We start from the raw sequence: 11,717 nt of genomic DNA, 5'->3' as shown, positions 1-11,717 counted from the left end.
TAGGGAAGGATAGGGCAATATTTAAAAAACCAGTGAGTGCTACATGTAGTCTCTGCTCACATGCTCTGACTGAAAAATAATAATTTTTTTTAAAACATAAAGCTTACAGTAATTACAGCCATTAGAACAAACATTTACACTTGTGACTACCTGCAAAGTTTATTTAAGTAGGCCACTCTATGACCTATTGCTTATAATAATCTAACAAGGATCTACAAATCATGCTGAAGTTCCTTGCTCCACAGAGCAAAGGCAGTTGTATTTTGAAGCCAGTTTCACGGGGATTTGTATTCTGCAAGAATAAAATCTGAACAAGAGCCTTTAGCTGGCAACGCACAAAGGGTTTCCTCTATTGAAGCTACACCGCTTTGTCTCCCAACAGAGAAACTGCAGCCAAAGACAAACAAAGCAGAAAAGAGTGTTAAAGACAAACAGGTGGATAAGACCAAAAAAAAAGCATGAAATGCAAGGATATGCTCCCAGTGCCTGAGGGACACACTCAGTGGAAGGGAATCCAAATCTAAGGCGATACGTTTTTGGGCTCCAAAACCTGGATCAAGACTCATGACTGTCGCCAACATACTTTCATTCAATTGATACAAACCAGACTTCCCAATTGAAAAGACTGCTCACTGCAGAAACAAAGACACTTCACCCAGCCTACAAAAAATGTTAGCCACCCTAAATGCTTCACTCTTCATTCCACAAAACCATGTAACAACAAACATGTGGCTTAATGACATAGAGATTCAATTATCATTGAATAAATGTATTCAGAACGCAAAACATTCTTTGAATGGATGTTTGATTATTAGAAGGAAATGAACAGACCCTTTAGTTGTATGACAGTAACACTGGAAAAAGCAACCCTTTCCCATGACATGATCAGGCATTTTAAAAAAGGAAACACAAACAGGTAACATGTGCCCAGACCAGCTTGAAAACCTCATGTTTCATCATCTTAACTGTAATGCTCTATTTTCTTACACAGGTCAGCATTTCCCTAGCTACTCCTACCTAAACAGAAGAAATGAAAACAGAACGATGAATTACATTTTTCCCAAGAACACTCTTGCTAACAAAATATTACATGCAAATGTCAAACAATCTTTGTAAAATTATATTGAATCAGGAGGACAGAAGTTAGCAAAAACTGACTCTAGGAACTAATTTTTTTAAAAATGCCTTAACAAAGATCTAAAAATCATTTAGCACACTTTGCTGCTCCATTTAAAAACAAAACAAAACATAACAAGGATGGAGAACATTTCTTTGAGGCACAGAATGCTTAGGGAGACCAGAAACTATAAAGAAGCAAAAATGAGAAAACAAAATCAGTAAACATTCCTTAAAAAGAAGAAAGCTCTCACCATAATGGAACACACAATTTCTACCTGTACAACACTTTCCGTTGTTATTCAGAGAATAACAAAGTGACATATTTCTTTAGGGTTTTTCCAAAGTCAGTATGATCCTCAACAGGTTTCAATCCTTTATTTTTTAACTTTAATTTTTGCCACTCTTTAAGATTTCTTTCTATATTCTTGTTCAGTAATTAACAACTTTGTATAAGAAACCTTTCTATTCTCTATCTGTAAATATATAGGTTGATCTGTATCATAACAAAAAGCATATACATTCTTTAACACTGCAAACAATTCCCCCACCTTTTGTAGGATAACCAATGAATTTAAATAGAAACAGATGTTCTATTAGAAAACTTACTTTCAAATAATTTGATTCGGTTTATGTAATTTATAGCAATATGTAGGTATGACATAAGCATGTACATACATATTTCTCTGCTAGTTTAAGGGTGCTAGCATAGGAAACCTCATGTTTCACATTACTGCACCTCTTCAAGAGCATTGTTCCACAGGTACACAAACTTCAACTTCAGAATCAATACAAGCCAATCTGGATGTTCAGGACAAAGAAGAGAATGGCTGTAGCGGTGCAAAGGCATTAGTACTGCAAAGCAGCAACACCCCTTTCATTTTACTAATTCTAAAGTTTAAGCACACAGAACAATTTTTAGAAAAATTAGTTCACTGTTCAGCCTCAAGTTTATTTTGCCTGTGAACATAAGTTCTATGTGTCTATGTTGCTTCTGCAGGCTGAATTCCCAATACAAAAAGAGTTCGCCCACTCAAATGCTTTCATGGAAACATAAGGGCCTCATGGTGAAGTTTGACAATGCAGCTGGACCAACCTAAAGGCTTACAGCCACCAAAATGAGGCAGTATTACTCTTTCTTCTACTACCTTCCCTGTGCTGTTCCTCTGCACTGGCTCAGGGACATCTGACCTCTGATTTGTCTTGAGTTTGCTGAACTGGCAGAGAAACAATTCAGCGGGAAAAGAGAATGGTTTCTGTTGGTTTATCAAGCGAGAGCAGGTGAATACTAATACAATGAACTACAGGACACCTCCTTCAATGCAATCCAGTCATTTAACTGGTTCGGCCACCTTATGGAGTCTCAAACATGGTGACAGGATCACTTGACACAAGGGCAGGGTGAGAGGAGCAGTGCTTTTGGCTTTTTACACATTTGCTTTATTATTAATATGAGCAGATAAAAAAGTAGCATTCTTACCTTTCATTGCTAATTTTTCCATTCACTTACCTCACTGTTTGCCAATTTACCCACAAATCATAATACAATATACCAAATAATGACTTACCTACAAATCCTTTTTCTCCAACTAATTTAAGAGCAATTTTATCTGCCAGGACAGAAGAATTTCCATGTGCAATGTTAGCAAAAGGTCCAGCATGAACAAATACTGGCGTTCCCTGAATGATAAAAATATATATTGTTAATTCGATGAATAGGTGTCATGGTTTAACCCCAGCCAGCAACTGAGCCCCACAGAGCTGATTACTCACTCCTCTGCCAGTGGGAAAGGAGAGCGAATCAGGATAAAAGCTGAGAAAACTTGTGGGTTGAGTTTGTCTCATATTTCCACTGCTCTAATGCTGTGGCATGCTATTCTAGCACATGTACTACAATCAGCACTAAGTGCATCGCTGCAGATGGTACACAAAGAGCCCAACTCTGGCCCTATGCCATCCCTGTCTGTTCCCATTTTCCTCATCGACTGCAGCAGCCATTCCTGGGCAGCCAGAGTATCCAGCAGGAGCCATGAGGGACCAGAGTCAGTGGTTAAGGAGCTGGAGAGGGAGATGGCAAGGGACATGGCTGATGTGCAGCGGGGATACTGACAAAATGGAAAAAGCATTCACTGCTTCTGGGAGCCCAGATGCAGAGCCAAATTCCCCTGCACTAGACACTATACAAATATACAGGGAAAGTAAACTGTAGCAGGGACCAATATAAACCAGAGAGAGTCAAGGAGTAAGCAAATTAACTAGGTATAGGGAAATGTGTCAGATAGGAAGCAATTCTCAGCTTCCATGTTATATTCTTGGCAGGTATCCAAAGCAAAGGAGAAATAAGAAAATTAGCACCTACAGAAAGGGATTAGGATTGGGTGAGTGTATAGTAACTGCTATCTCTTCTCCAAATCAGAATATACAGACAGAAGGATGTCACCTCAGCTGTTTTACCACAAAATACTTAGGCAAACAAAACCCCATTGTTCTGTTTATGCATTTTAAAGTGCCCAGCTGGTAAGCAGACAACTTTAGATTATCTCCATCAATGTTCTCACATGCTGTACTAGGAGCTACTGTCAACCCTCAAAATTTCAGGCAAGCTACTGGGCAATCTTCCTCAAGTTTTGACCAGAAAAACCTATAAAGGAGGACAGTGTTCCACAGATCAGCAGCAGGCCACATCCAATAGCCCCATGAACGACAAATTGGAAGATATTAACTGCATAATAAAAGTTAGTTGTTCCCACCCACTATCAGTGTCTTAAGAAAGCAACCCATATTTCACAACTGTAATTCAACTGTTCCAATGTTTTATGAAAAACATGGACATTTTCATAATACTGAATATAAATCATAAAAAAAAAAAAATCAACAAAAACACCTGTTCTTACTGCTTCTTTTAGAACTAATTACATATAATTATTTGTTTTGCTGAGAGCAAAGACAAGTAACTGTTTAGCCACTGCCACATGCATACACATGGGCAGGGCCTATTCTCCAAAAACTACACAATTAAGCTATGACTCAAAGGCAACTCTGCCTCCTACATGCTACAGAAGAAACAAGAGCCTAAAAAGCGAATAAAGGAGAAATCATGCCCTGTAACAAGAGGACTGATGTAGATTACTATAACCATAACACAGTGACTTCACAGTGTTTACTCAGGGTTAATTTGTTTCTTGCTTTCTATCTGCTAATGGACACATAATGCAATATCAACTGTGATCTTACACAATTATGTAAAAATTTACCAGGAACTACATACACCTTCAAAGCTTCTTATTTGAGCATCAACCCAACAGGTGTTGTGCAAAGTATGTTATTCCTATCCTAAAGAGCTCGTAACATATAAAATAAAATGCAAATTACTTCCAACAACCTAAGTTAAAGTTTTATTTCTACTTAAATCCAGTATTTATGCTTCTAGCATTGAAATAAGTAAGACCACAATTTTCAGCTACCAGATTCAAATCCAAAGGTTTTGTTCCAATTTGTGTTTTATTACTCACTAAGTTTAATTTTAATCTTCCAAGCCCTTAATTTCTTGTGGCAAGCAATTACAGGGCTGCCTTCGTCAGAGCCCAGTGCATACATGGGCAGACGTGATGCACTGAAGCACAACCACAGCCAGTGAGAGAGCAGCCAAGGCCATACTTTGACAGCTATGTAGAGAGGTGCCAGAAGGGTCTCCCACAACATTTTCTATGATTCTATGACCTTCCTATAATTCTATGATCTAGTAGTAATTCTATGATTCTATGAACATTCCCTATGCAACTGTGCTCCCAAGAGTTCATCCATGCAACATGGATAGGAAAGAAATCTGGACTGCAGGATCCAAAATTATTGGCAGTCAAGAGGCCCCCCCCACGAACTTGAAAAACAATTACACTACTAAATCACTAGCATGCACAGATGCTCCCTTGGAGCTCTGAAATCCACCAGAAGAACAGGACAAACCATTCGAATTTTTTTGTTTTGTACCTTTTTTTTAAAGAGCAATCTGGGAGGAAAAGTAAAGCCTACATACTGAAGGGAGTGAACTCCATCAGGACCTCGGGAGCCTCAGGCATAACCTGGAACAGGGACAACAATGTCTTCTCAGGCCAGATTTAGTGACTGTGTCAGTCTGTCTGCCCCACTCTGTAGAGTGTTACTTATTTTTGCTACAATAAAATATATGCAGAAACAAAGAGTGGCACAGGGATGCATTTGGCTGACTGTTTTCAGTACAGAAAATTTTATCATCCAAGTTTTTGTAAAAGAAAATAAATCCAGAATGTCAATAAATATGTGAAGTTATCTGGCCACTAGAAGGATGTTTATAGTACTTATTACCATCCTTCTCTCATCTTTACTGTGAGTGGCACTTCAAACGTAACACAACAAACCATCCCAGAGCAGCCAGGCTGCAACTACAAAGAGTTGTCCCATAAAGCAGCTCCTCTGTTACGCATGGTATAAATAAATGCTAAACATTAAGGGATCAGTTGATGAGAGAACAAATCTGTCATGAGAAACATGGATAAACACTGTGAAATCATTATGTACATTCCAAACAAAGTAATCTCAATTCTACAGCATTGGATACAAATTCTACTAAAGTCTGCAGTTATTTTAGGTGGAGTGCCCCATGTCTCCCATTCTGAGATTTTACTGTCGCTCCTGCATATAAAACACTGTCAATCACTAACACTTTCACGTGTCATTTCTGATGACAGAGCAGCAGGGTTATGATGGAAATCAAGCCACCAAGCAACATTTTAAAAAACCAGCAAATTAAAACACCTATCAATTCATGTATGAAAAAAAGCACTGACACAAATTGCCAGTTCATTTTCATGCAGGACTAGCAATTGGTCATTTTTGATTTATGACCACCTAAACCCCTTCTCCAGTGCATGTAGACATCCACATTAAGCTACTGCAAATCTACACAGTAGGTTTTTCTTCTCCACTTTTACAGGCCCTTAGAAGCAACTCCTCAGACCTCCATATCTTAACACAATTCCCATCTACAGGCTCTTGGCCAGAACACAGAGGAGTGCAGCTATCTCTGCAACGGCTACTTCTAGCCCCTACTACCCACAGACACTATCACTTACAAATTATGCCATATGAACTATCAAGTGTCAGCTGGAAGTCATCCAAATCTCCTGCTTCCTCTCATCTGACAGTCTTTTTGCCATTCACCAATACCAAAGTGATGTGGAAGATCTGCTTTAGTGAATAGTTCCATCCCTACTTGCAGGACAGGTCCACAGCGCATTCTGAGCTGCAGTTATATTCTCTATAACCTGTTTTTCCACTACCTATGTGCTGTAGGATCATTTCTGATATTACCATTGTCAAATTGTGGTGCTGTTGCTAAAGGTCTTTACACTTGCATGGAGAACTTGTTCTCCCTGAAGGGATTAGGATTATGTTGCCCAATTACTATTGGTAGCCTCTTTGGAAACTTAAGATGCCAACTTTTGGATGCTACTTATTAGGATTATTTCAAGTGTAATGTAGGCTTCAGTTCTCCTCAGTTGTTTTGTGAGAAGACAGACTTGCAATTTGCTCACTCATCAGAAAGATGCAATTCCCTACAGCAGAAAAGACATTATTGTATCCAACACCTCAGGGTACACTAGGATTAGTCTGGCTTACAATCTATCATGCTGGAGGGCTCTAAACTCACAAGAGGATCACTACACTACATTCAAATGTGGAGGGCACAATATTTACCCTGTTCCTCTCCTCCTTTTTTATGCTTTTTAAACTGGAGCTATTAAAATTGGCACCTCTTAAAGCTATTCAAATGAATAATTAAAACTAATGAAAGGTATTTGCATGGGCAGTAACAGACCAGATCATTGCATCTCTACACGAAAGCAATGACACAGTCTAAGAGGACATCAGCCAAAGCACAGCACTATCTTAGAAAACATTTGGATAAGCTAGAGAACTCCATTCTTGGACAGGTGACTCATATTAGCCTGCAAGCCAATAGGTATTCAAAGGATGACAAAAATTAATCTATAAGACTCAAAATGAAGGAGTAGAGCATGAAGCAATCGTCTGAGCTGCTTTAGTTTTTGCTGTTTTAAAAATAACTTTGTGAGAGGAATTTTTGGGGAAAATCTATCTTTGGGTAATGCAGTCAGGGTCATCCTAACAAGCAATAGTGTTTGATGAAAGTTGGCAGATGTTTCAGCCATAGCATAGATTAGACTAGAAAAGAATACCACATAAAAGGCAGGAATTTTATTGCACAGAAATGTGAATATAAAGAAATGCAGTGAAAAAATAAATGCATGCAAGTCCCAGAATCCAATGCCTATCAATCAAAAGAAATTCTTCTGACATTTAAAATTTTCTTTTAGAACACTGCAACAAAGCCACATTATTTTCTAACAGATATGCAAATTGCAAATAGAGTGATGCAGACTAAACAGACAGAATCAAAGCTACCTTGTCAGTGATGCTTAGTGCACACAGCGTTATCCAAGTGGTGATTTAATACACAGTTCTGGCCGTGACATTCTGGATCCCATGCAACCTCCAGTTTCTGCTATTGGATGTTATATTAAACTCTGACACACACATACATTCTTCATACAGACACATGAAAGAAAGGATGTTCTTTGTGGAAGAAAATAATTAAGATGGCTAGAATAAAGTAACATAGATTTAAATTCTATTTTTCTAGTATTCCCCGAGAATAGGAAGTTGTCCCTGTCCAAACACAAAAGCCAAAATGAAACATGAGACATTTTTACCAATTGGGGATTGCACTGGCAACTTTCTACATTCTTCAGCTTTTCACTATATCAGGAATTGTTGCAAAATATTCCAGCAATGTAATTTTGATGGTCAAACTTTCAAAAAAATACATTCATTTTTCTCCAAGTGCATTTATTTTCAAAACTGCTTCACCATTTCCTCATTTTTCTTCCTCCCTCTTCCCTTAAATGTTGCCCATCATTCAGCTTCCCATTGGAATACCAGACACAAAGTTAGGTTGCACTCATTCTGCATTCTTTGAAGTTGCTGGAAAAAAGCTCACTAGAGTAAGTGAGTGTCAAACAATCCTCTCATATTGCAGCAAAGCTTCATTTAGCACTATGGCAAGATAGGGTGGCTGGGAGTCACCTTTTGAAAAAGCATAAACAGGCAAAAGGACCCTCATGTGTTTATGAATGGCACAAACTGTAATACAGAATAGAATGGCCACATTGAAGCATCTGCTTTCCACACAAAATGCTGGGCTGTGGGAATCATCCTGGGAACATCCATATAAAGGAAATACATAAAAAGGAAACTTCCCCAGAAGAGTAAGGTGGGAAACAGTACTAAGACTATGACTCAGAAGACCAACCTGCCTTCCAGTGTGCTCAGAAACAGTTCAACAGAGCAGTGCAACTGCAACACTAAGCAAAATTATGACTAAAGCCAGAGGCTCAAAGAAAGGAGGAAAACCACCAAAAAGGTATAAATGCAGGCAGAGTTGAATAGTTAACATAAACAAATGAACATTTGTTAAAATGTCTTCATGGATCTGACCCTGGCTTGAACTTTGAAAGGTAAGCGCAGTCACGGAAGAGAAGCATGACCAGCACAATATGGAATTTGAAAGTCAGAGAAGGGCAGGCATCCTAAGCCATACTCACCTCTAATGTCTGCATTAGTGTGGGCTTAATTGCATCTTTCATCAAAACTGCCAAAGCACCTGTTACTCCCTAAAAAACAAAAGAGTCCACATTTTAAGGAAGTCAGTTTTAAGGTGCAACATTCCCCAGTTATGCTTAAGCTTAGAGTTAAAAACCCCCTTGCAGTTCAAAGGAAAAAAAAAGTGTGCTCACCAGCCATAATGGATAAGTAGTGTTACAGTGCTGCATAAGGAATATATTTAGATATTACCTCAAGACTTCTAACATACTGTATTTACAGAGCATGTCAGAAATAGTCATGATTTGGTTCTGAATACACTTAAAAGGCAGTAGGTAATTATTCATCCTATTTCATGGAGAGATCAGAAATAGTTCTTAAGTGATTGGCATGAGGATGTTCAAGGTAACGAAAGATGAAGTGGAAGCAAAGGCCACTAAGACCTTAGAAAGCAAGAAGGCAATAACTTGCTAAAACTGCCTTAAGAAATGACAGATGTATTTCTTTCCTGACAGAATCAATAGCATGAATCGATAGCTAGCAACAACCAGAAAGGGTATTTTTCAAGACTTGTACAAATATATACATAACAGACACAGGATAAAAGCAGCCACAGTTTACTAGGGGTAGATAATGAATACATCATAAGATTCAAAAGTTAGAGGTGTCCTACTGTGATAAGGAGCACACAAAAGGAGCTGAGTGAATTGCAGCATTTTAGTTGCAAAAAAAATCTTACTCCTCCCTAAAAATTTGCTGAAGTATAAATTTCACACTGACCAACTTTAAAATAAAAAAGTCATGATATCCCTCTACACCAATATTCAATGCCCATTTTGGGAAAAAATATAGCTGCAGAGTGTGCACATCCCTATCAGACTATATGAAGAGTGCTATCTAGAAACCACAAGCGTGTATTCCAATTTATTCCTAAATTACTTTGATTTTGCGGTGATGTGTTTTGTTTTGAAAGAACTAGATCATGGTTCCAAAAAAATGCAGCAGTGTGATAAGGAGTGGCTAATAGACTTGCCAGAGAACACAAAAAATGAATTGAATATATTTTTGTATTGAAAAGAAATATGAAAACCAAGCAAAAATCTTGGCTGCTGTAAATTGTTTAAAATGAAGGTTGAAAAGAGTGGGTACATTATCTGATTAGCCTATCAAGAGATGGACAATAATATTTGAATAAAAGAGAGCAATGAAAATAGTGCCTCTGTAATTCTCAACACAGCTTCTGTCAGCTAACCCAAAATTTGAACAATCAAGGTCTGTGTGAAAATTTTGACTACAGCCAGATAAGAGACATAAAAGTATGTGGTGATTACATAAGTACAGTGTTTTATAAAATTTAATTTTTCCCTTTCTAAGTATCACATCTGAGAACAGACTTCAGAGGAAAATGAAGCACAATATTTGGCCTTGGATAAAAATGAATTGAAATCAAAACAGTACAACTGGTTTCTGCTAAAGCATAGCTGCTGTTTCCTTGGAGGACTGTGAAGGAAAAGAGAGGGAGAAGGGGAAGACGTTTCTTCATTCTCTGAATCATCCACTATCTATGAAATGCAACAGATCCAAGAAAACATGAGAAACTGATAGCAAAACAATACAGTTTGTCACCTTCTGAATTAGCAAAAAATTAGATTGCTGTTGATTAATTTGTTCATTTTAGAAGACAGCATTAAAATAAAAGGAAAAATCCGCATGCCAGCTCTGTCAGAATGGGTGAGTCTCCATCACTTCCATGGAAGTAGACTAGTGCTATGCTGCACATACACCCAAATACTCTCATTTCTGGAGAAAAAAAAAAAGACAAATTGAAAACTTTACATCAGATCTTCCAACTGGACAACAGCAAGAATAACCACCTGAGCAGCCATGGATCAGCCCTAATGCTCTTCTAGGGAAAACTGCCCAAGGACTGACAAGTTAACTCATGCCAGCTATAGCCACCATATCATTCAAGGTAAGCCTGCAAACAGCTATCTGCTAACCCTGCTGTGAGTGGGGAGGGAAGAAAAAAATAAAACACAAGATCTTCCAACTGGACAACAGCAAGAATAACCACCTGAGCAGCCATGGATCAGCCCTAATGCTCTTCTAGGGAAAACTGCCCAAGGACTGACAAGTTAACTCATGCCAGCTATAGCCACCATATCATTCAAGGTAAGCCTGCAAACAGCTATCTGCTAACCCTGCTGTGAGTGGGGAGGGAAGAAAAAAATAAAACACAATCAGGTCAGCCCAGCTTGCCCCTCTTAGTTAACAATGGCTCAAAATCCTGTCTCCTCTGCTTTCTGATAGTTCTTCAACAATCTGATAAAAACAGTGAAACAAAAACCTCAAATACTTTCTCTGCATTTTAATGTTTTGAGAGATATTAGCTATACATTATTTGGGAAATACTAGATATGCATTCCGGATACAACAACTCATTTTATCTGAAGCTGGAAGCAAAGAAAAACAGATGCCTTCCATGCTTCTTAAATCAACAGTAGTCCTTAAAAGCTAAACTAAAATAAAGTTTTCATACCTTTCTGAAATGACTCTGTGAGAATAAAATTTTCATTTCTTCATATGCTCAATCATTCAAGTATCCAGTAAATAATTCCTACAGCTCACTCCAAGTCCTGGACCTGATTCTCAAAGCTATTTAAGAAAGCGGGTTCCTATTTCCAGTTCAGAAAAGGTAGATAATTTTTTAAAAAGGCATTAGGGGCTTAGACACTTACACACCAATTAAGCATGTAAGAGCCCAAGGATCATTAGCTTTCCACTAACTCACTGTCAAAAGAAAGAAATAGGGCTCCAAATCAAACCCAACTCTTCCGGGCTCCCTCCTGGAACTGATCCCAGGAGGGAACTTCTGAAAATGATACTCCTTCCATCTACCCACCCTCCACCAGGGCAGGTATGCTCCCCAGGACAGCAAAGATCAT

General features: G+C 38.3%; 1 protein-coding gene across 1 annotated transcript in view; it reads right to left on the bottom strand.

The window, feature by feature from the left end:
- Positions 1-2,684: 2,684 nt before the first annotated feature.
- LOC103799113 (monofunctional C1-tetrahydrofolate synthase, mitochondrial-like) overlaps positions 2,685-11,717 on the bottom strand; it is a gene marked incomplete at both ends in the record, with an annotated part of 57,369 nt that continues 48,336 nt past the window's right edge. The window contains 2 exons of the mRNA XM_009071416.1: positions 2,685-2,796; positions 8,775-8,843. Of these exons, the coding sequence (XP_009069664.1) occupies positions 2,685-2,796; positions 8,775-8,843 (181 nt within the window). The remainder of the gene's footprint in view (positions 2,797-8,774; positions 8,844-11,717) is intronic.

This window comes from Acanthisitta chloris, unplaced genomic scaffold (assembly GCF_000695815.1).
Source record: "Acanthisitta chloris isolate BGI_N310 unplaced genomic scaffold, ASM69581v1 scaffold8210, whole genome shotgun sequence".
Taxonomy (NCBI): Eukaryota; Metazoa; Chordata; class Aves; order Passeriformes; family Acanthisittidae; genus Acanthisitta; species Acanthisitta chloris.
The sequence above is the reverse complement of the archived record's forward strand: the minus strand, read 5'-3'. Positions and strand labels throughout refer to the sequence as shown.